At 45.6% G+C, this 25,712-nt stretch overlaps 2 protein-coding genes across 4 annotated transcripts in view; both read right to left on the reverse strand.

Moving 5' to 3' along the window:
* slc25a3 (solute carrier family 25 member 3) overlaps positions 1-6,841 on the reverse strand; it is a 16,992-nt gene extending 10,151 nt beyond the window's left edge. The window contains exons 1-3 of one of the 2 annotated variants that reach the window (XM_033039375.1): positions 6,616-6,841; positions 5,128-5,252; positions 3,612-3,791 (exon numbers count right to left, since the gene is read on the reverse strand). In XM_033039375.1, coding sequence (XP_032895266.1) covers positions 3,612-3,791; positions 5,128-5,252; positions 6,616-6,796 — 486 coding nt within the window. In that variant the 5' untranslated portion in view covers positions 6,797-6,841. Of the gene's footprint in view, positions 1-3,611; positions 3,792-5,127; positions 5,253-5,420; positions 5,552-6,615 lie in introns of both variants that reach the window. The other variant, XM_033039374.1, reaches the window with a different exon arrangement.
* Positions 6,842-9,193: 2,352 nt separating this feature from the next.
* Positions 9,194-25,712, reverse strand: part of tmpo (thymopoietin) — a 45,554-nt gene continuing 29,035 nt past the window's right edge. For both annotated transcript variants that reach the window (XM_033039377.1, XM_033039376.1), the window contains exons 5-6: positions 15,469-15,548; positions 9,194-10,682 (exon numbers count right to left, since the gene is read on the reverse strand). In XM_033039377.1, coding sequence (XP_032895268.1) covers positions 10,400-10,682; positions 15,469-15,548 — 363 coding nt within the window. In that variant the 3' untranslated portion in view covers positions 9,194-10,399. The remainder of the gene's footprint in view (positions 10,683-15,468; positions 15,549-25,712) is intronic.

Here is a 25,712-nt window from a genome sequence, read left to right on the forward strand (position 1 = left end):
CATTTCCTTTGGAAAGTGTCAGGCGATGGGGATTGTTGGGTGGACAGGAACAAGAAGAATAGGGCAACACAAAGGGTGTGTGGGGTGTGTGACGGCGGTGATATTCCATTGGAGCCGACTGAAATGGCAGAGAATAATCAGGAGTGAAAGATGAGGGAGCTTACAACCTCGTGCCATGAACCCCTGGTCTTCTCCTCCCACACTCACCTACAGTTATCTCATTCATTTCTCTGCTTGGTTTCATCTACCCATCATCCCCTCCCCATCTGTTTCCACCGAACAGCATTTGCCTCATCCCATTATGTGCTGCTGCATACTAACAATCTTTCCCATTCTCACAGTCCTGATCTCAACCCAAAACTTTGAATTTTACATTTTGCCTTCACAGGTGCTGCTTGACGGACCGGGTTCTTCCAGTGTTGGTTGTCTTTGATTCCAAGATCTGCAGTCTCATATTATTCCTAAGTTTTCCATAGTTTTCTTAACTTTTTCTTCAGCTATCAAGTTGATAGCTCACCAATCTCACCAGCCCCAATCTCCCTCATTTTCCTGTAGCCTAATCTCTCACAAATGACTGTTTGCAATAACCCATAACCTACATATATATCTCTGGCATAGGAAAGGTAACCAGAACTGGGGGAAAACAAGTAACCACACAGCAAATGTGTAAGCTCCACACAGACAGGATCATTGGAGTTGCAATGTTAAAAGAAATATATTAAATATAGATTGAACCTACATTCATATTTCCCAATTATCTGCAAACTTAAGAAACTAGCTGGTCACCCAGAAAATTAGACACAGCAGATGCTGGAATCTGGAGGAAAAAAATAAACCAACTGTTGGAGAAACCCAGCAAGTCAACATCACCTTCTGAGGGAAAAGGAATTGTGGATGTATTAGGTTGAGACTAGAAGTGCAATGGAAATCAAGGTGGTTTGGCAATCAAGGGCACTGATCAGAAATGCAAATACTACTACAGGTGCACAACCTTTTATCCGAAAGCCTTGGGACCAGACACTTTTCGTAATTCGGAATTTATCGGCTTTCGGAATGGAAGATTTTTAGCGTAGATTTTAACGGCTGGCTCAGTGGTAGAGTGCTCGGCTCATATCCGCAAGGTCGCGAGTTTGCGCCTCGATCCCGGCAGTTACTCGATCGCGAGTTTGAGTCTTCAATGTAGTTTTTTCTTGCAGAATAGGAGAGAATAGGGAGGGTTAGGCTGGGATCATTCTCTGCGAGATGATCTTAGTGCGGGAGACAAGTGTAGGAGAGGTGTACTGACTGTGTGGGCAGAACCTTGGAAGTGATTGCCCACCATTCTCAAAAGCCGCTGTGTCTCCCTGTCCCTCCAACTCCAGAGGAATCCGCTCCCCGATGGGCCGCTACGGCGACAAGTGGCAGTTCGCCCACAGCCCGAGCTGCGCCACCCCAAGAACAAGACGTACCTTGCACACCATCAGCTTCTGCCCCTACGGGGAGCGTGTTCCTCTGGAGTTGGAGCGGGGCTGGGCTGGAGTTGCTGATCTGGGATCTCCGTGCTTGCAGTGAGCCTGGGGGTCGGTGTCCCGATGAGGGGGCACAGCTCGGGCTGTGGGCGAACTGCCACTTGTCGCCGTAGCGGCCCATCGGGGAGCGGCTTCTGGTGGTCCTGACGTCTCTCAGCTCCTGTCCAGGGGGGTGGCCGGAGACGTCAGGACCAACAGGAACCCGCTCCCCGATGGGCCGCTACAGCGACAAGTGGCAGTTCGCCCACAGCCCGAGCTGCGCCCCCTCATCCGCAACCCGGGTTCCTCTGGAGTTGGAGCGGGGCTGGGCTAGAGTTGCTGCTGCCTGTGAGTCTCTGGGATCTCCGTGCTTGCAGTCGGTGTCCCGTTGGTCCTGATGTCTCCGGCCACCCCCCTGGACTGGAGCTGAGACTGGGAACTGTACCGCCCTTGTCCCCTCCCTCTGCAACTGCAAACAACCCCACAGTTCCCAGTCTCAGCTCCTGTACAGGGGGGTGGCCGGAGACGTCACAGCCCGAGCTGCGCCACCTCATCCGCAACCCCAAGAACAAGACGTACCTTGCACACCATCAGCTTCTGTCCCTACGGGGAGCGTGTTCCTCTGGAGTTGGAACGGGGCTGGGCTGCTGCTGGCTGTGGGTCTCTGGGATCTCCGTGCTTGCAGTGGGCCTGGGGGTCGGTGTCCCGTTGGTCCTGACGTCTCCGGTGACTGGCACTAACCTGCTGGCATCGCCGACGTGAAGACAGTGCAAAGCCCCCGCGCCGGTGCAATGGGCGGGGAGCTGGAGAGGGGAGGGAAGGGGTCACACACATGGCCGGGAAGCAGAGGGGTGTAGGTGGGGTGAAACTGAAGGGAGCGACAATCTGCTGCTGCCTGCCCGCTGAGTTAAAAAGTTGCCACGCAAGACTCACGATACACTGTATATCGTGAGTCTACTGTGGGAACTTTTTAACTCAGCGGGCAGGCAGCAGCAGATTGTCAATTATTAACCCTCCCGCGCAATATACCCTCACCTTCTCTTTTATGAATGGGGATTTAGTTCCCCTTTCTTCGAGGACCGACCGGAGGTTCCGCTGTCACCTCCGTGGGCCGCCCTCGGTGAACGTCTTCAAGGACCTTTCTTCAAGGACCGAAAAAATGTCCGCTATTCGGAGCTTTTCGTTATTTGGAACTTTGGATAAAAGGTTGTGCACCTGTACTAAACCTGACTTACCGAGCCAGTCTAACAGATAACCACTTCCAGCAAGCCCGCTAAGAAAGCCAGGTCATCTAACCTCAAGGAGCAATTGCAACTGCGCGGGTAACTTATTTGTGTAGGAAAGAACTGCAGATGCTGTTTAAACTGAATATAAGACACAAAGTGCTGGAGTAACTCAGCAGGACAGGTAACATCTCTGGAGAAGGAATAGGTGAGATTTCAGGTTGAGACCCTTCTTCAGCCTGAAAAGGGGTCTCAACCCAAAACATCACCGATTCCTTCTCTGCAGAGATGCTGCCTGTCCCGCTGTTATTCCAGCACTTTGTGTCTATCTTCTGTTTAAACAGCATCTGCAGTTCCTCTCTACACAAGTTATCAGCGCAGTTGGAATTGCTCCTTGAGGTTAGATGACCTGGCTTGCTTAGCGGGCTTTCTGGAAGTGTCTGTCTTCTGGTACCATAATTATTCACCAAGCACTTAGAAAGCTGCACTGCTGTTCTGGCCCATGTATCACCACGTTCCCTCGACTATATGGCATTTAGATTCAAAATCTCCCCATCTCTTCTTTATCCTTTTAAGTGCTCATTTTCAACTGTACCCGTCAGCTTGCGTCCACTGGGTTGATGTTTCCCAATTCATCATTATACATCTATCTATCTAACCTGACCTTCAGACTGTGGTCAATGTTTCCTCCCCAACACCCTTGGTTCATGTAGAGGTCAAGAGGAATTGTGCATTGGTTCTATTTACACAGTACCCACAACACTAACAACTCACCAAGTTACAACCTGCACCGCCATCATGTATATTAGCACTCATATAAAATACCTTGTCCTGTTCATATGTAACGGCACAGTACAACAGAGAATACATCTAAACTCAAAAGTTTTTTAAAGTTTCTTACTTCACTCAATAGATCACTATACACATTCTTGAAGATTTCATAGAAACCAAATTTGCACAGTCCTTGCATTGAATATCCGATGAAGGTTGGAGCCCATCCCTTAGCCAGGCCACGGACACCATCTTCTTTCAGTGTGACAGAAAACCCCGTGAAGATGCTTTTATATTTGCCAGGATCCACCTAGTTAAATGAAAACAAGTTATCCTTTTATAACAATGATGAAAGTTTAATTCCCTTTTCACAATTAAAAAAAATACCCATTAAATTGACAGGTTTGAGCACGTAGAAGTGACTCAGTCTGAAAAAATTCACATCACGTGCCATTAATGTTAAAGAGCAGCACTGAGAATAAGCAGACAAAAATGCTGGAGAAACTCAGCAGGTGAGGCTGCATCTATGGAGCGAAGGAATAGGTGACTTTTCGGGTCGAGGCCCTTCTTCAGACATTTTTGTCTACCTTCGATTTTTCCAGCATCTGCAGTTCCTTCTTAAAAAGCAGATAGTAACATATGTTGAATAGGGAATGAGATAGAGGGAGAAATTAGAACAAAGGTAACAGCAGAATGCCATTCAGCACTCCCACTCGAGCAGACCCTTTAAACTGACTGCACATCGCTTGATATTCAAAACTAGATTGAGATGCCATCAATACATTTGGTGACCCGAGGCTCCACAGCCTCCTTGGGTAGGTAACTCCAAAGATTCACAAGCCACAGGGCAAAGAGCTTTCTTCTCATTTCATCAAAATTGGCCTAATGTTGATACTGTGACCTCTGGTTGAAGACAAGTCAGAACCAACCCTACACTTAGCATACTGACTCACCCCAAAAACTGTGTTTTAATGAGACCACTTCAATTCTTCTGAATGCTTGAGTACAAATCATTCTGCTTAATCTCTCTTCAAACTCCTTCATCCCAGAAATCAATCTTCTGTTACCACAATGTGCGCATTACGTGGGTAGAGATCAGACCTGTGTATTGTATTCCCAAAGTTATAAGATCGGGGATTTATATCATAGCGGCTAAACATCAGTTTAGTTTAGAGATACAGCGCCCTTCGGCCCACCGAGTCCACGCCAACCACGCACATTGACACTATCCTACACATACTGACAATTTAGTTATACCATGCCTATTAACCTACAAACCTGTATGTCTTTGGAATGTGGAAGGAAAGAAGAGATCACGGAGAAAACCTACACAGGTTATGGGGAGAACGTACAAACTCTGTACAGGCAGCACCCATGTTCGGGATTGAACATGGGTCTCTGGTGCAGCAAGGCAGCAATTTACCGCTGCGCTACTTTGCCGTCCCAATAAATGCCAGCTATCGTCTTAAACTTTTGTTACACCTCCATGTTAATTTTCAGTAGTTCCTTCAAAACATTAATGCACTTCAATCCACTTTCAAAATAAATAAACTGCTTATTCCAACAGCATATATTGACTATGTTGGGTTTGTAAAAGCTGGGACAGTGAAACTCCTGCAAGATTCATATTAACATTAAATACAAACCTGTATTCGACACTTCACCAGATCCAATGGAACAACTGCAGTGTGTGTAAGACCACAACTCAGCACACCTCCAAATCCACACAAAGCATAAAATTTTGCGGAGCCATATTCACAGCTGTTTTCCTCTGCAGCACAGTAAAACAAAGACACACCATGCTTGTTAGTTTAAATATTTTAGTTTAGCAGGCAAGTCACCATAGAACGTGTAATTCCACAGTTCAGGTTCCACTGGTTGGATACGTGCACCCCTCGTCTCCTGCTACGTGGTGTTAACTATCACCCACACAACCAACCTGAATCCTGCATTTAACCAGATCCAAGGGTACCACTGCTGTGTGTGTTGTACCGCAGCTGAGGATACCACCCAGGCCACACAAGGCATAGAACCGAGCAGAGCCATACTCGCAGCTGTACTCTTCCTCCCCTGTGTGGGAAAGGACAGGGTGAAAGCAAGCCTGTAAGAAACCGTGGCCCAAAGGAATGAAGGAGACAACAATGGTGCTGGGGCAGCCAAGTTTAGAAGGGGGAGAGGTGCTAGAGAGGGGTCAGGATCGAGGGAAGGGAGGAGGTGACACGACGGGGCAGTAAAGAGGTCAGGGGAAAAAATGCAGGTCAGTAGAGATCCAGGCAGGGGGATAGAGGTAGAGAGGTCACGATGGCAAGGGTACAGTGAAAAGGGAGAATGAGAGTCGGGGTAGGGGGGCTTGAGAAATAGAGAGATCTGGACGTGGTTAAGAAAGTGAGTTAGGGAAAGGAATAGAGGGGTCAGGGTGGGGGTGGAGAGAGTTCAGAGAAAAGAGATGTTTCTGTCACCACTGGGGAGGGTAGAGAGGGGTTGAGATTGGGGGGAATAGAGAGAGAATTGAGATGGTTACGGGTGCAGAGAGTCGAGATGGGGAAGGACGGAGAGGGGCCAGGACGGGGAGGGTAGCAATACAGGGGGCTGTAGACGGGGGAAGGGTAGAGATTTGGAATGGGGCGAGGGTGGGGTGTGGTAGAAGGAGGGTTGAGAAGTGTGTGGGATGGAGGATGGTCTAAAATGGCTGTGTTGGGGAGGGTAGAGCAAGGTAGATGAAGATTAGAGCAAGGTTGGGATGGAGGATGGTCTAAGATGGCTGTGTTGGGGGAGGGTAGAGCAAGGTAGAGAGGTTGGAGATGAAGATTAGAGCAAGGTTGGGATGGAGGATGGTCTAAAATGGCTGTGTTGGGGGAGGGTAGAGCAAGGTAGAGAGGTTGGAGATGAAGATTAGAGCAAGGTTGGGATGGAGGATGGTCTAAGATGGCTGTGTTGGGGGAGGATTGCTCTGCGAGACCAGTTGCCGGCCGGTGGAGCAGGAGCACGACCTTGGAGTTAGAGGTCACGGGTACCTCGGTCAAGGGCAGACACTGGTTCGGTCGCCGAGGAGACCGCCCGTCCACCGGGCCCGGCCCTCCTCTCCTCTCCTCTCCCCTCCCCTCCCCTCGGACCCGGCTCCGCTGCCATCTTACCCGTGGCGGCGGCCGCGGCCAGACGCCGGCTCACCGGGGCAGCGCATGGGGGAGATGCGGCCGCCTGCTCGGTGCCGGGGCTGCGGCTGAGTCCGGGCCCGCGGTCGGCGACCAGCTGGAAGCGGGGCGCGCTGAAGGGATTTGCCGCAGACAGGCGGAGCAGCAGCGCAGCCGAGTCCATGACCGAGCGGCCGCAGTGTCGCCGCGAAATGGCGGCACACGCGCTCTCTCGCCACCGTCAGCACGGCGGGCGTTCACGTCAGCGCGTTCAGCCACTACGTCAGAGCAGCGGGCGGAGGGAGCCGCAGCTGAATGGTGGGATGTGAGCGTGCGCGGACGGAGGAGGGTGAAGGGCTGCCTGTCCTCGCAGCTCTCGTTCCAGCCTGTAGCAACTAGCATCAAAGATCTTAGAGCTCTGCTGGCATTGCAATGCCCTTCCCCAGCCAGCTAAACCGGCATTGCAATGCCCTTCCCCACCCAGCTAAACCGGCATTGCAATGCCCTTCTCCAGCCAGTTAATCCTGTATTGCAATGCCCTTCTCCAGCCAGTTAATACTGTATTGCAATGCCCTCCGGGGCTCTCCAGTCACATTGCAACGCAGGTCCCCAGGCCTTTACAGACAATTAACCCGGCATTGCAATGCCCCGGGCCAGTGCGACCGCGACAGTGTCCTTCCTTCCCCCAGAATGGATTACCTACACATCCAGGACCACCTCGGATATCCCCGGCCACCCATGTCCACCTTCTTCTGATATACCCACTACGCCTATTTTTTTTTGGATGCAATGGCAACTTTAATTACCTTAATGACCCGACCCACCCCACCCCCATCCAATATTATTTCCATCACTATCCCTGCTTTGGGGTGGAAGACTGCAACCTTCACGTGGTCCGCCCTGTTTCGACTAATGCACAAACGGAAGATCAAATTGTCTAACAACTTTAGGCTGTGCACGCCACACAAAAGAAGAAGTCCAGCTTAATATTTCACCCCCCCTCCATTTCACCACTAACCTTTGTCAGGTTTTGACCCACCGCCATTATTTCCTTCCACAGATGCTGCCTAAATAGTTCCTCCAGCACTTTTTTAAAACTCCAATCTCCTGTGGTCACACAGCAAGTAAGTGAGCCATTGTAGACCAAAGAACGAGCTGTTGGAGGATCTCAGCTGGTCGGGCGGCATTTGCAGAGGGAATACCGGTAGTAGGTCTGGCCTGGAATCAATAGATGACATTTCGTGTTTTTCTGCTCCAGATCCCAGTATTTGCAGGCTTTAGGCCATGTTGGACCTTGTAAAATGTGACATGGTAGCGTCATCACAATATAATCATTCAGTTTGAGGGAAACAATACTTAAACAAGTGTCTTGTATATATAAATCAAACAAATTCTGTAGAAATGAGAGGCTGTGGTAAGTTATGACATTTAAAGATTTGCCAGTTCATAAATACTGGCAACCATTTAAAATGGAAAAAGAGTCTACAGGAAAGCAGATCCATTTATTGAGTACGGTGTTTATTTAAAAGGGCCATGTAACATAGGAAGGTGTAAGCTAGATAAGTGTTACTAAGGAAGCACTATTGAATGGACAAAAACCTGAAGAATAAGGTGAAATGTCCATGATGAATCATAGTGAAAGGAAAAAATGGAAATAGAACAGGTGATGAATAAAATATAACAGCAGAAGCAGAAAATGTGGTAAATAGCAAAGGCATTATTTTTTGAAAAGGATTCAAGTTGATGAACTCATTTACATTTGAACAGAATTTGACAGAAAGGTCAATATGGGAATGGAAAGGGAGGTTAAAGTGGACTGAGCGCAAGTGTTCAGTGAAATGATCCCTTCCCACCCAAACCACCCCCTCCCCAGGTACTTTCCCCTGCAACTGCAGGAGATGCAACACTTGTCCCTATACCTCCTCCAGCGAGTCCATCCAGAGACACTGACGGTCCTTTCAGATGAGGCAGAGTGTTTACATGCACCCCCTCCAACCTCATCTACTGTTTCTGTTGTTCCTGCTGTGGGTTCCTATATATCAGTGAGACCAAGGGTAGACTTGGAGATTGTTTTGTTGAACACCTACGCTCAGTCCAAAGCTGTGTGGGCTGGCAGTGTCGGTAGTAGGTCCAGCCTGGAAGCAGCTTGGCCCCTCCCGTACCGTTGTTCTGCATCATTTAAAAACCTAAGTTTTAAAGTTTTTCACAAGAACAAGCTAGGTGGAATTTAGTTCCCACATGATATAGGCAAAGCCGCTCTCAAACATTAAGACATTGAAACCTTCTTGTTATATTCAGGGTTTAAGAAGGAACTGCAGATGCTGGAAAATCGAAGGTAGACAAAAGTGCTGGAGAAACTCAGACGTCTGAAGAAGGGTTTCGGCCCGAAACATTGCCTATTTCCTTTGCTCCATAGATGCTGCTGCACCCGCTGAGTTTCTCCAGCACTCTTGTCTACCTTTGTTATATTCAGGGTCTTTTTTGGAGCATGGATACTCATCAACTCGTCAAACCACTAGCCTACTTTGTATCACCCCCTTTTGGAATAAAATGGAATGCAATTCATCAATGAAGACAAGTATTTATATTGACAAACATTTATTCCTCTAGATCACAATATAACACATTGACAGTTCATGACAATTCCACCTGTAAACTGGCCATATTTATTGCATAAAAGAAGTTCCAATGTAAGATTACACGTTCCCAACCACTTCACAAGTAGGTTTAAGCGGAAACGTAAGTTTATAACACTTGGTTCTATATGCTGGTCAAAGCATAGCCTACCACAATTTGTGAGGTATTTTCCAATTGAACCTGACTAGAGAGCCTGAAGTCCAGACATAAACAGGTTCAGAAGGTACAGCAACTGACTGGGGGAAATCCCCAAGTGTGGTGGAATATCACTGCGGCAGTGAGCAACCTACTAGTCACTAGTTTGTAGAAAAGTATTGTTAGGAAGATGTATACAAATTCCATTTCTATCTATACTCAAGTCATTTTATTTCAATATGGACATATAGCAATGCCAACATTAAGATCACCTAAAAAGACAATACAAAATTAAAATTCACAGGTTGACATTTTCAACTGTTAAAATGTATTTTCTACCATCAAACATCACAGTAAAGGAAGCAATGAAAACATAACTACTGTCTCAGAGTTTATATGCAAAGGCTCATGATTCAATTTACAGTTCTATCCAGATTATCTGAAAGATGCAATGATCTTCAAACCTATTATGCTACAATTGTGCTTCCTACTATTTTAATCTTTATACCTGATTAACACAATTTAAAGTCTACATTAACTAGATCAGTTACTTTAAAAAAAATCATGCTGAAAGAATGCCCTAACAGTATTTTAAAAAAGTACAAAAGATTTATCATTACTATCGACATATGCAATCTCTTGATGCCTACTTAAGATTGCTACAAACATGCAGCAAAAGTATCAGTGTACATTTGTTACCCTGAATGTTCCAATTGTACCATGATCATTTTGTTTCTTTAAAAAAAAAGTTCAAATTTAGAAAAATAATTTACCAAAAGGTTTGAGGTTTTAAATTTTGATCAAATGATCCTGAGGTGCAGAGGCTGAAAAAGTCAATTTCCAAAGCAGTCGACTGTCCTTATTTTTTTCTGTCTCAGTAAGAACCATTTTTAGAATGATCGATTTCCTCCGGCCAACTCTCTTAACTCTGACGCTACTCTGAAACATAAACTAAAGTGTTTGTCGAGACCTGGATGAGGACATATCCATAGATTTGCTTGTTGCACTACCCAGCTCATTGACTCTCAGCTATTTGCTTGGGGTGATCTGGATCAACAAGGAATGGATTCACTTGGTTTGTTTCCATGGCCTGGTAAACCAGGAATAAGAAGAATGCCACAATGAGGAGCACTGCTATCTGTATCCAGATAGGCACAGAGCGTTGGCTTTTACTCTTCTCTGGTTTGACCTGTGCCAGCGGTTGGACTTTGGGTACAGGCCTCCTGGGAAGTGCATCCCTGTAGGTGAACTCAACCGGCCTGCCAGCAGCTCCTCTGATCGGTTTACGGCAAGTGGCACTGTAAGAAAATAACGCAAAATGCAGTGTTTAGTTTAGTTTAGAGATAGTGCAGAAACAGGCTCTTCGGCCCACCAAGTCCGTGCCAACCAGCGATCCCCGCACACTAACACTACCCTACACATACTGGGGACAATTTACATTTATACCAAGCTAATTAACCTGCACGTCTTTGGAGTGTAGGAGAAAACCAGAGAAAACCCACGCAGGTCACGGGGAGAACGTACAAACAAGCGCCTGTAGACAGGATCGAACCTTGAACTCCAGCGCTGTAAGGTAGCAACTCCACTGCTGTGCCATGAGGCAGTGAATGATACAGTATTTTAAACTTAACAAAATCGTAAAACTTGTAGCTGTACATTGGGGTGAAAAGAAAGCCCATCATGGTTGTGTGATGGCTCGAGCATGCCAAAGAATTAATCCAACTCTAGTGCACCAGTACCAGCTGGCCAGAACACTCCCGAATTATGACAATCAATGTTCAATCAAAAGTACAAAAAACGGCAGAATGTTGTAAGATTGGTGCAAACCGAAGAAGTGTGGAAAAAAACAAGACAATAATGGAATAAACAAATGAGTTAAGAGTAAGAGAATGTCCTAGCACATAGAGTGATAGAATCTTACAGCGTGAAATCAGGCCCTTCAGCCCAACTTGCCCACATCGACAAACATGTCCCATCTACACTAGTCCCTGCCCAAATATTACGGTGCGATAGTAACCTCTGAGGCGGGAGTGAGAAAGAGGTGATTGGTTCACTGGTTGCACCTCATCTAGAATATTTTACCTTGATGGGAGGGGGGGGGGGGGGTGAGAAGGGGAAAACTGCAGTGCAGATACTCCAAAAGAAATTGAGACACATATCATGTGACGTGTTATATAGACTGGGGCTCCAGATTCTTGAATCTAGATACGAGGGAGAAATTATTTCCTGTGGCAGGGGAACCAAAACAAAGGGGAAAGTCTCAAATTTACAGTTGGACTCCATGGGGTAATGCGATGAAAATCTGGAACATTTCCCCCATGATACTGAAGTCGTTTTCAATTGTAACATGAAATTAAACAAAATTAGAATCATAGAGAAACACGGCACAAAAATGGGCACACTGTGATGCCCCTCTACACTCGGGCTGCACAGCTGGTAGAGTTGCTGCCACACAGCACTAGATATCCAGGTTCAATCCTGACCTCGGATGCTGTCTGTGTGAAGTTTGCATATTCTCGCTGTGGCCGTGTGGATTTCTCCCAGGTGCTCTGGTTTCCTGTCACATCCTAAGGATGTGTGGGTTCATAAGTTTATTGGCTTCTATAAAATTGGCCTTTATGTGCAGGGAGTGGATCAGAAAGTGGGATCCTTCAGTGAGAGAGGTACAGTTTTCCTTTAGTGAGAATAATCCCAGTTTATCCAATCTCTCCATATTTCTATAGTCCTCCTTACTAGGCAACATCCTAGTGAAAGGAGATGAGGTGTTCCATACCATGACATGAGATGTCCTCATTCTTTAGGGAATGGGAGTTCCCTTCTCCCATCATAGATTATGCTCTCACACGTGTCTCCTTGGTATCGCACAGCTCCACATTGACTCCCCCTCCCCCTAGCCGCAACAAAGACCGAGTCCCCCTAGTCCTTACCTTTCACCCCATCAGCCGTCACATACAACACATAATCCTCCCAAATTGCCGTCACCTCCAACGGGATTCCACTATTGGTCACATATTCCCATCTCCACCCCTTTCCGTGTTCTGCATAGAATGTTCCCTTCACAACTCCCTGGTTAACTCATCCTTTCCTACCTAAACCACCTCCTCCCCAGGAACTATTTCCTGCAACTGCAGGAGATGCAACACCTGTCCCTATTCTTCCTCCCTTGACTCTGTCCAGGGACCATGACAATCCTTTCAGGTTAGGCAGAGGTTCACTTGCATCTCCTAACCTCATCTACTATATCTGTTGTTCAAGGTGTGGACTCTTATACATCGGCGAGACCAAACATGGACTGGGCGATTGTTTCATTGAACACCTTAGCTCAGTCTGCCTGGACCTACCAGATCTCCCGATTGCTAAACACTTTAATGTGCCTTCCCATTCCCACATTGCCCTTTCTGTCCAAGGCTCCTCCATTGTCAGAATGAGACCCAACACAAATTGGAGGAACAGCATCTCATATTTCGCTTGGGCAGCTTACAATCCAGTGGTATAAATATTTGTATAAACGTCACCCATTCCTTCTCTCCAGAGATGCTGCCTGTCCCGCTGAGTTACTCCAGCTTTGTGTGTCTAACATCCTGGTGAATCTTTTCTGCACTCTCTATTTTTCCCACATCCTTCCTGTAGTATGGTGACTATTGACTATCTTCAATACTCTAACTGTGTACTAACCGATGTTTTGTAAAACAGAAACATGACGGACCAATCTTGTACTCAATGTCTTAGCCTGTGAAGGCAAACATACCAAATGCCCACTTCATTTCCCTATCCACCACTGTTGCCATTGAAGAAGCTATAGACTTGCAGTCCAAGGTCTCTCTGTACATCAATATTCTTGAGATGCCTACCATTTCACTCTACCAGAATTTAACTTCCCATTCAGCATTACCTCACACTTGTCCGGATTGAATTGCCTCACACTTGTCAGGATTGATGGTGCGCTGAAATGGGGGTGACTATGTATAAACACAGCTGTCATTTCTACATGGTGAAACCAAAATGTATAAAAATGGCCTTAATTAAAATCTGACAATGTGCACTTTAACCACATGTAATTTTTTCTATTACAACTTTCAAATTATAGTAAGTTCTTTCACAGAGCTTCTGTTATCTTGTCAAACAGTGATCACATAATAATTCTCTCCATAGTCAGTCTGAAGATGGGTCTCGACCCGAAACGTCGCCTATTCCTTCTCTCCATAGATGCTGCCTCACCCGCTGAATTTCTCCAGCATTTTTGGCTATGTTCGATTTTTCCAGCATCTGCAGTTCTTTCTTAAACAAATAAATAATTGATGGGTCTTTGTCCCAAACATTATGGAGGGCACTGTATGTCCCACTGTTGCATTAGCTTCTTCCTAATCTACTCCATTCATTTTTGCACCGTTTGCAAACTTACTTATCAGACCCTTCGAAACGAGGCATCTCATTGCAAAAATGACAGAGTTTTGTAAGACTGTGATAACGTATTAAATATTGTGAAACACAGGAAGGTGGACTGTGTTACGCTACAGACCCATTTCAAGCTCTTGCTAGAGCAGTATTAGAAGCACTAAATGGCCTACTCCAGCCAGCTGTTTAGCGGAAATGGTTTATAGTAACTTCTTTCCCAGTGCTTCCGTTATCTTGTCAACTAATGATCATATAATCCATGTGCACGGGTACTCACACACCCCGGCCCTTCTATTTAGCTGCAAGGGAAGCGAGAGTCAGCAAGATCAGAACAGATAAGGAAACAGGCCTTGTTCAAGTCATACATAAATTGCTGGAGGAACTCAGTGGGTCAGGCAGCATCTGGGAAGGGAATGGACAGGCAATCTTTCGGGTCGAGACCCTTTTTCAGATGGGCCCGGCCCGAATCGTCACCTGTGCGTTCCATCCGCAGAGGCCTCCTAACATGCTGAGTTCCTCCAGCACTGTGTTTTGTTCAAGTTTCCAGTTTCTTACGCCTCCAGAAAATCTACGTGCTGTGTACATTCCAACCGGGATGTGGAAAAGCATTTTCACACAGAGAGTTGTGAATTTGTGGAATTCTCTGCCTCAGAAGGCAGTGGAGGCCGATTCACTGGATGCATTCAAAAGAGAGTTAGATAGAGCTCTTAGGGCTAGCGGAATCAAGGGGTATGGGGAGAAAGCAGGGATAGGGTACTGATTGTGGATGATCAGCATTAAATGGCGATGCTGGCTCGAAGGGCCGAATGGCCTACTCCTGCACCTATTGTCTGTGTATCTGTCACACACAGTTAAATCAATTACTAATTGAAATTACATTTTGTTTGCTGACAAATTTGGTTATAAGAGAAATCAGCAAAATAAGTGTATCAGCAAAATTCACCTTTCAAAAACCCCATGACATGAGTTAATTTATCTAACAGCAATCACAAAACAACATAAGGCATAGCAAACCAGTTGACAGCGCGTACATGCAAGTAGTCATACTTACAAGATTTATTTGACAGATTGTTCCAGTTTTAATATGCCACACGCCACTATTACAATCAAGCAGGAAATTATTGCACTCATTTATATTAAAAACAATGATATTTCATTAAAGATAGACAACAGACAATAGGTGCAGGAGTAGGCCATACGGCCCTTCAAGCCAGCACCGCCATTCAATGTGATCATGGCTGATCATCCACAATCTGCCCTGTTCCTGCCTTCTCCCCATATCCCCTGACTCGGCTATCTTTAAGAGCCCTATCTAGCTCTCTCTTGAAAGTTTCCAGGGAACCGGCCTCCACCGCCCTCTGAGGCAGAGAATTCCACACTCACAACTCTCTGTGTGAAAAAGTGTTTCCTCATCTCTAAACGGCTTACCCCTTATCCTTAAACTGTGGCCCCTGGTTCTGGACTCCCCCAACATCGGGAACATGTTTCCTGCCAAACCCTTAATAATCTCATACATTTCAATAAGATCCCCTCACATCCTTCTAAATTCCAGAGTGTACAAGCCCAGCCGCCCCATTCTCTCAGCATGTGTATTTTAGGCAGATAATATGTATTTTAGGCAGTTTTGATAAGTGGGCACCTCTGAACCAACTTGTGACAGAGAAAATAAAACAAAGAGCCTATCCTTACCTGATCCCTGTGGGTGTTGATGTCTGATTGGGGATTATTTCCTCCACCAAAATATCTTTCACCATTTCATTTTGTTCCACCTACAAAATGGACATTTACTGTAAGACATTTGCTCCAAGCTGTATTGCAACACAAGACAAAGTTCCAATTCACAGAGGGGTGCAATTCAAGAGAGCATGTTGCTGTACAGGATCGGTAACATTTGATTCCGTGTTTACATTAATCAAAACAGATACAAAAAGCTGGAGTAATTCAGCGGCTCAGGCAGCATCTCTGGAGAGAAGGGATAGGTGACTTTTCAGACTGTGAGTCAAGGGGAAAGGGAAACGAGAGATATAGACGGTACTTAGGAGAAATGAATGGAAGATATGCAAAAAGAAAACACATGTGGCTGTGGAAGTCAAGTTGGCTGGTTATGTGATATACAGCAGTCGAGAAGTTCTCCTGCTTTCTATGTCCCTGCATAAAATGTTTAACCAGACTTGTAGAAGTTAAAATCTATTCAATGTTACCATTTTGGCACAAGGGGTTAAACACAGAGCTTTAACTATAAAAAGCCTGTGTACTACAGGAGGCAATATGTATCTGGAGGACAGTCTGCAGCAAGACAGCCTTTTTAAAAAGCTGCATAAAAGTATTACCAAGATGTCTGAAAAAGTGTAAACACTTCTGATAAGTGAGTGGATGGAGAATTGTGGGGTGGGGAGTTGACGGGAATGAGAAAGAATGGGTACGGTCAAATGAGTGGGAGAATGGAATTGCTCAGGAGGATGCCAGATCAATGGCATGCCGACCTTTTTGTCCATTTATACTAATGCCCTTTGTCTATTAGCACTGCACCCTTCTGTGCTTAGCCTATTCCGAGTGTCTAAATGCCTCTTAAACCAAGTGGTTTATCCAATTCCATCATATTGTCTGGCAGAGATTCCTGAATATCAACAGCTCTGTAAAAAAAGTACCTCTCAATTAGTCAGTGATACAGCGTGGAAACAGGCCCTTCGGCCCAACTCCCTCACATTGACCAACATGTCCCATCTACACGTCCCACTTGCCTGCATTTGGCCCAAATCTTAAACCTGTCCTATCCATGTACCTGTCTACTTGCTTCCTAAACGTCGTGACAGTCCCTGCCTCAACTACCTCCTCCGGCGGATCGTTTCACACCCTTTGCGTGAAAATGTTACCTCTCAGATACCTACAAAATCTTTCCCACTTTACCGTAAACCTATGACCTCTGGTTCTCAATTCCCCCATTCTGGGAAATCTGCCCCCACCCGATCTATTCCGCTCATGATTTTATACACTATAAGATCATCCCCATCCCCCTGCGCTCCAGGGAATACAGTCCCAGCCTGCTCAACCTCCTCCTATACCTCAGACCCTCGAGTCCTGGCAACATCCTTGTAAATCTTCTCTGTACCCGTTCCAACTTAACATCATCTTTCCTATAACATGGTGCCCAGAACTGAACACAATACTCTAAATGTGACCTCACCAATGTCTTATACAACTGCAACTGCAACTTATACACTAAATCATCTGACTGATGAAGGCCAAAGTGCCAAAAGCCTTTTTTATTACATCTTCCTTTGACACCACCTTCAAGGAACTATGTACCTGCACTCCTAGATCCCTCTGCTGTACAACACTTCCCAGAGGCCTACTATTCACTGGGTAGGCCCTGCCCATGTTAGCCTTTCAAAAAAATGCAACACCTCATATTCTCTGTATTAAATTCCATCAACCATTTCGCAGCCAACCTGGCCAACCGATCAAGATTCTGCTGCAATTTTTGACAACCATCTGCAAAATCACTTTTGTATCATCTATCTCCTATCTCTCATCTTAAGCCAATGCCTTCTTGTTTTAAAAATATATATATACTCCTACCATGGGGAAAATATTTTGACCTACGTATCCTATATATGACCTGATAGAAGTTATCTACTTCTATCAGGTAATTTCTCAGCCCTCTTCACTAGTCAGCCTATCCAATCTCCTCCATAACTAAAGTCCTCCAATCCTGGCTACATCTTGGTGAATCTCCTCTGCACGCTCTCCAATGCAATCACTGCCTTCCTGTAGTGCGGTGGCCAGACCTGCACGCAAGTGTGATATAACTAATGTGTAGGAAGGAACTGCAGATGCAGGTTTGCACGGTAGACACAAAATGCAGGAGTAACTCAACAGGACAGACAGAATCTCTGGAGAGAAGGAATGGGTGATGTTTCCTGAGAATGACCTCATTAGAACCTTTCCAGTCTTCTCTCCAGATTCTGCCTGACCAATGAGCACTGTTTTAATTTTGGGTGATTTTATTGCATTATAATGGCATGTTATTCCATGACCATTCTACCCACATAAACTTTTCTGAGGTGAAAATGACCCTGTTATTTTGAAATTAGTCAACAGGTGATTTTCTCACCCACACAAAAACACTTGATAAAATGGTCTAATGCAGTGTCTGTAAATAGGGGTCAACACACCATTGTCCATGCAACATTTAAATCAATAACGTCAGACTCTTGCAATTCAATCCATTCATTTAACAGGAATTGGTAAAACAGAAGGGATTAGAGCAAAGAATATTTTATTTTGAAAAATCAGTTTGTTCAAATAAAACGTGACCGCATTTTTAGTTTAAAAGTAAGCATGGAAACAAGCCCTTTGGCCCACCAGATCACATGGACCATCGACCACCCATTTACACTACTTCTATTATTCCACTTACTCATCCACGCTCTACACACTAGGGGCAATTTAGTACAGAGGCCAATTAACCCACAATACCATAATAACATAAGATATAAAAGTAAAATTTGGCTATTCGGCCCATCAAATGCTCTGCCATTTGATCATGGCTGATTTATTGTTCCATCTCAATCCCATTTTCCTATGGTTCCCCCACTACCTTTGATCCACATTAATAAAGAACCTATCGATCTTCGGTTTGAAAATACCCAATGACTTGGCCTCCAAAACCATCTGTGATAATGAATTCCAAACATTTACCACCCTCTGGCTAAAGAGATTCCTCCTCATCTCCATTCTAAAGGTACATTGTTTTATACTGAGGCTATGGGCTCTGTTCCTACACTCTCCCACTAGTGGAAACATCCCCCCACATCCACTCTAATTAGCTATGTCTTTCATTATTCAGTAAGTTTCAAAGAGACCACCCCCTCATCCTTCTGAACTCCAGCAAGGTCAGGCCCCAAGCCTTCTAAACCTCCTCATATATTAAACCAATCATCCCCAGGATTATTCTTGTAAACCTACTCTGGACCCTCTCCAACACCAGCACATCCTTTTTCAAATATGGGGCCCCATAACATTTCATGATATTCCAAATGTAGCCTGACCAGCACCTTATGAAACCTCAGCATTATGTCCTTGCTTTTACATTCTCGTCCTTTCAAAATGAATGCTAACATTGCATTTGCCTTCCTTCCTACTGACTCAGCCTGTAAATTAACCTTTTGGGAATCCTGCACCAGCGCTCCCATGTCCCTTTGCACATCTAATTTATGAATCCTCTTCTCATTTAGAAACGGGTTTGCTCCTTTATTCCTCACACCAACACACCATTTGTCACTACCTTGACCACTCTCCCAGCCTGTCCAAGCCATTCTGCAGACTCCCTGCTTCCTCAACATTATCTGCCCCTTCATCTATTTTCGTAGCATCCGCAAAATTGGCCAGAAAGCCAATAATTCCATCATCCAGATCATTAACATATAACATGGCTAGTAGCGGGACCCAACACAAACCCCTGTAACACACTAGTCACCAACAGCCAACCAGAAAAGTCCCCCTTTATTCCCACTCTAAGCAGCATATTTTGGGGTGTGGGAGGAACAACACAATACGATAGAATTGTATTTATCCCAGGAGGGAAATTAAGTTGCCACCAGTCATAAAAAACTTAAAATCCATGAAACATTAAAGTGACAAGTGGAAATTCTTTGGGGATGTGCAAAGATTGAGGAGGTGGGGGGAGGGGAGTCAGTCTCAGTCTACCCCACGACAGAAGGGAGGAGTTGGAAATTTTGATAGCATAGAAATATAGAAAATTAGTGCAGGAGTAGGCCATTCGGCCCTTCAAGCCATTCCATATCCCTTGATTCCCTGTGTAGGAAAGAACTGCACATGTTGGTTTAAATCAAAGGTAGACACAAAATGCTGTAGTAACTCAGCAGGACAGGCAGCATCTCTGTTGAGATGGAATGGGTGACGTTTCCGGTCGAGACCCTTCTTCAGTCTGATGTCAATACCCTACCCCCAATAACATTTTGCACACTAATCTCTTGTGTGGGACCTTGTCAAAGGCTTTTTGATAGTCCAAATACACCACATCCACTGGCTCTCCCTTATCCATTCTACTTGTTACATCCTCAAAACATTTCAAAAGATTAGTCAAGCATGATTTCCTCTTCATAAATCCAAGCTGACTTTGACCGATCCCATCACTGCTTTCCAAATGCGCTGTTATAATATCTTTAATAATCAGTATCTTCTCCACTACGACTAACTAGTCTATAATTCCCTGTTTTCTCTCTCCTTCCTTTGTGGACAGTGGAATTACATTGGCTACCCTCTAGTCTACAGGAACTGATCCCGTCGAGAAAATATTTTAAAATGATCACCAATGCATCCACGATTTCTAGGGCCACCTCCTTGAGTACTCTGGGATGCAGACCATCAGGCCCTGGGGATTTATCTGCCTTCAGTGCCAACAGTTTACCTAACACCATGTTCTGACTAATGTGGATTCCCTTCAGTTCCTCCCTACCACTAGATCCTCGGTCCCCTAGTATTTCTGGGAGATTGTTTGTGTCTTCCTTAGTGAAGACAGAACCAAAGTACTTGTTTAACTGTTCTGCCATTTCCTTGTTTCCCCAATATAAATTCACCTGTCACTGACTGTAGGGGGTCTACATTCATATTCACTAATCTTTTCCTTTTTACATACCTAAAGAAACTTTTAGTCAGTTTTTATAATCCCCTGCAAGCCTTCTTTCATGAGGGAAGAAGGATCTCCTGTGGCGTACTGTGCTGCATCTTGGTGGGACCAGACTGTTGTTGACGGTGCTCCTCAGGTTGACCAGTGTGTCATGCAGGGGGTGAGCTGTATGGTCCAGGATGGTCTGCAGTTTGAGGAACATCCTCCCCTCCAAGCCCACCTCCCATGAAACCAACTCCGCCCCCAGGACGGAGCCAGCCTTCCTGACGAGTTTGTTGATCCTATTGGCGTCCGCAGCCTTCGCCCTGCTGCCCCAGCACCAAAGAAGATGGGACTGGCTACCACCGATTGGTTGCACATCTGCGGCATCTTACTGCAGATGTTGAAGGAGCGGAGCCTTCTCAAAAAGTACAGGTGGCTCTGTCCCTTCTTGTACAGGGCCTCAGAGTTCCTGGACCAGTCCAGTTTACTGTCCATGTACACTCCAAGGTATTTGTACTCCCTGGTAAACTGCACATCCACACCATTGATGGAGACAGGGGACAGGGGTGTTCCTCTCCTCCTAAAGTCCACCACTAACTCCTTAATCTTGTCGGTGTTGAGCTGCAGGTGTTGATGGTAAAAAGGAAGGGAGGGAGGACAGTCACCTGTGGGGCCCCTGTGTTGCTCACCACATGTCCAAGACCCAGGACACCAATGGAGCATTCACCCGCATCTTCGTCAGTTTGCACCCTAGCAGTGCAGGTCGGATGGTGTTAAAAGCACTGGAGAAGTCAAAATACATAACTCTAACAATGCTTCCCGGCTTATCCAGGTGTCCTCAACCCCCATCTTTGTTTTGTAAGCGAACTGCAGGGGGTCCAGGTAGGGCTTAACCAGGGGTCGCAGGTGAGAAGGTACACTAAAAAGCTGGGGAAACTCAGCGGGTGCAGCAGCATCTATGGAGCGAAGGAAAAAGGCAACGTTTCGGGCCGAAACCCTTCTTCAGACCCTACCTCCCAGTTCGGACCCCAGCCGGACCATCGGTACTGACGGGCTATCCACCGGCATACTCAACAATTTTCCAACCGGGCAAAAAATTTATTCCCTACGTCGCAGGTGAGAAACTGGAGCAACACATGTGGTCACTGGAGCAACACATGTGGAGAACATGCAAATCCCACACAGACAACACCCGAGGTCAGGATCAAACCAGTCTCTGGCGCTGAGGCACCAGCTCTACCACAGTGTCACCCTTAAAATGACTGGTGGGATGTACTGCAGGAATTTATGCCTGGATCCCAGCTGTCAAAGACGCAAACTACTCAAGAACATAAAACAGCACAGAACCAGAACAGGCCCTTCGGCCCTCAATGTTTGTGTTAGACATAATGCCTATGTGAACTGATCGCATCTGCCTGCACCTGATCTATATCTCTCTATTCCCTACATTTACATGGGCCTGTCCAAACACCTCTTGAACACCACTATTGTTTCTGCCTCTACCATTACACTTGGCAATGCGTTCCAGGCCCCCACCATCCTCTGTGTAAAAAACCTTACCCCGCACATCTCCATTAAACTTTCCCCCTCTCACCATATAGCTATGCCCTCTAATGTTGGATATTTCCACCTTGGGAAAAGATTCTGACTGCCTATTCTATCTATATCCCTTATACATTGTATATACTTCTATTGTCTCCCCTCAACCTCTGACATTCCAGAGAAAATAATCCAAGTCAATCCAACATAATTTTGTAGTCGTCAGCGAGCGTACTCACCAACCCATCTACATTTACGTCTAGGTAATTTATATACATTACAAACAGGAGAGGCCCCAGCATAGATTCCTGTGGAACTCCACTGGTCACAGACCTCCAGCCTGAATATCTATCTTCCACCACAACCTTCTATCTTCTACAACTAATCCAGCTCCAAAGTCATTCGTGATTCCCGTACATCTTAATCTTCTGGATCAGTCTACCATGAGGGACCTTATCAAAAGCATTACTAAATTCCATGTATACACTGTCATACCTTCATCAATCTCCTTTGTCACCTCCAAAAAAAAACTAAATCAAGTTAGTAAGACGACATGCTACGCACAAAGCCATGCTGGCTATCCCTAATTAGTCCATTGTCTTCCAAATGGGAGTAAATCCCATATCAAAGATTGTCTCCAATAGTTTCCCCACCACGGACGTGAGGTTCACTGGCCTTTAGTTGCCTGGATTCTCTATACTTCCTCGCTTAAACAAAGGAACAACATTGGCCACTCTCCGGACCTTGCCTGTAGTAGAGAAGAAACAAAGATCCACATCAAGGCCCCAGCAATCTCCTCTCTTGCCACCTCAGTAAAACTAGGATGGATCCCATCAGGGCCTGGCGATTTATTCACCTTAATGTTCTTCAAGGCCTCAGCAGCTCCTCCTTCTCCATCTCAAACTGTCTTCACATATTTGTATTTTCCACACTGACTTTGCTGTCCTCCATGTCCTTGTCCTTAGTGAATGCAGGTACAAAGTACTTGTTTAGTGCCTCACCTACACCTCCAACTCCATGTATAGATTCCCTCCTTTATCTTTCACCTTCTCCCTGGTCACCCACTTGTTTTAACTTGTGCATAAAAAGCCTTGGAATTTCCCTTACTCCAACTTGCCAATGTCATTTCATGGCCCATTATAATTGCCCGTTTGAGGTTTTTCTGACACTTTATATTCCTCATAAGCCCCGTCTGATGCCACCTTCTTAGACCTGACATATGCTTGCTTTTTCTTCTTGACCAGATTTACAACATCCTTGGTCATCCATGGTTCCCTTACCTTGCCTTCCTCACTGGAACATGCTGATCCTGCACTGTGATCAGCTGGCCTTTAAACGCTCCCACATGTCCTCTGTGGACTTACCCAATAACAACTGCTCCCAATTCACCCTCCATAGCTCCTGCCTAATGACATTGTAATCTGTTTCCCCCCAACATCCAGACCTGACTCTATTCAAAACAATCTTAAAACATATGGAGTTGTGATCACCATCTCCAAATTCTTGTTCCACTGCAACACCAGTCACGTGGCCAAGTTTGTTTCCCAATACAAGGTCCCTCCTCGAGTTGGACTATCCACATATTGTTTAAGGAAACATTCTTGGATACACCTAACAAATTCTGCCCTGTAAAATCCTCTCGCCTAAAGTAAGCTCCAGTCATTACGGGGGAAGTTATAGTCGCCCACTACAAAAACCTTGTGGTTCTTCCATAATCCTACTGTAATCCAATCCATATCCGAGTCTCTATCTCCCGTTGGCTATTGGGTGGCCTATAATATAATCCCATGAGAGTAATTGCTCCTTTCTTATCTCATACCATAATGCCTCAGTAGACATCTACTCCAGTATGCCCGTGACATTCAATGTACTGCCGTGACAGTCTCCCTGATCAGCAAAGCAACTTCTCCACTTATTTTACCCCCCTCTCTAACTCGTCTGAAGCATCGATACCCAGGCAGTCGAGCTGCCAGTCATGTCCTTCGCGCAACCTTGCTGTAATGGCCACAGCATCATAATTCCCAGCACTTAATCCATGGGATTAGGTTATAGGCCACTCAATATCCAACGGGAGATAGAGTTGTTCAAGAAGGAACTGCAGATGCTGGAAGATCGAAGGTACACAAAAATGCTGGAGAAACTCAGCGGGTGCAGCAGCATCTATGGAGCGAAGGAAATAGGCGACGTTTCGGGCCGAAACCCTTCTTCAGACTGATGGGGGGTGGGGGGGGGGGGGAGAAGGAAGGAAAAAGGGAGGAGGAGGAGCCCGAGGGCGGGGGGATGGGAGGAGACAGCTCGAGGGTTAAGGAAGGGGAGGAGACAGCAAGGGCTAGCAAAACTGGGAGATAGAGTTGATCAGCTTTAGCCACAATATTCCTTGCATTGAAGTAAACACACTTCATTGTCCCAATATTCATGAACCTCTCCCTGCCTGTCCTTCCTTGGAGACTTAATTATTATAACCTCCAATTTCTCATCAGCCCTTTTATTTGCTGACCTGCAGCCCTGGTTCCCACCTCCCTGCCATTCTAGTTTAAATCCTCCCGAGTAGCACTAGCAAACCTCCCTTCAAGGATATTGGTGCCCCTCCACTTCAGGTGCAACCCGTCCCTCTTGTACAGGTCACTTCTGCCCCAGAAAAAAATCCAAATGGTTCAAAAATCTCAATCCCCGTTTCGAAGAATCTTATTTTGAAGAATTATCTTCAGTAGTTTCCCTACCGCTGACAAGAGACTCGCTGGCCTATAGTTCCCTGGATTCTCTACTTCCTTTCTTAAACAAAGAAACAAAAAGAGCCACTCTCCAGTCCCCCAAGACATCACCTGCGGCTAGAGAAGAAACAAAGATCCTCGTCAAGACCCCCGCAATCTTGCCTCCCTCAATAACCCGGGATAGATCCCATCAGGCCCATGGAACTTATCCACTTTAATGTTCTGCAAGAGCCTCAGCACCACCTCTTTCTCAATCTCAAACCACCCTAGTATATTTATATTCTCCATACTGACCTCACTATCCTGCAAGTCCTTGATGAACAGATGCAAAGTTTAGTACTTCACCTACATCCGACTCAAAGCATAGATTCCTTCCTTCATCTTTGAGCGACCCTACCCTCCTTAGCTCCTGCCTAATGACATAGTAATCTGCCTTGCCCTAATTAACTACCTTCCGCCAACATCCATACCTGTCCTTAATCAAAACAATCTTAAAAGTTATGGAGTTGTGATCACTATCTCCAAATTCTTCGTCCACCTCAACTCCAGTCGCCTGTCCAGGTTTGTTTCCCAGTACAAGGTCCCAAGTATGGCCCCTCCTCGAGTCAGACTATCCACACACTGTTTAAGGAAACCTTCTTGGATACACCTAATAAATTCTGGCCTGTCTAATCCTCTTACCCTAATTAAGTCCCAGAATTCCCTTGCCCCGAGTAAATCCTCTTACATCCAACAGAGTGGGAGATACAGAGTGCAGAATATAGTTGTCAGCATTGCAGTGCATCAGTTTCATAGACAACAGTTCAATGTCGACAGTGGGCAGAGGTGAATCAGACAGTATCCCAGCTGTGGATGGACAGTCAATAACAGAGGAGAAGAAGCCGTCCCTCCAGAGTCTGGTTATGCACACTTTTACGCTTACCAGATGTTGCAACTTCTCCCCAGTTTTGTTAAAATACTCCGATACAATTATAGAACTTGACCAAAAGTAACTTCCTATTTATGATTTACTCCAGCTATAACTGCACCATGAATGCCACATTTTTAGT

This window comes from Amblyraja radiata, chromosome 21 (assembly GCF_010909765.2).
Source record: "Amblyraja radiata isolate CabotCenter1 chromosome 21, sAmbRad1.1.pri, whole genome shotgun sequence".
In the NCBI taxonomy this organism is placed as follows: domain Eukaryota; kingdom Metazoa; phylum Chordata; class Chondrichthyes; order Rajiformes; family Rajidae; genus Amblyraja; species Amblyraja radiata.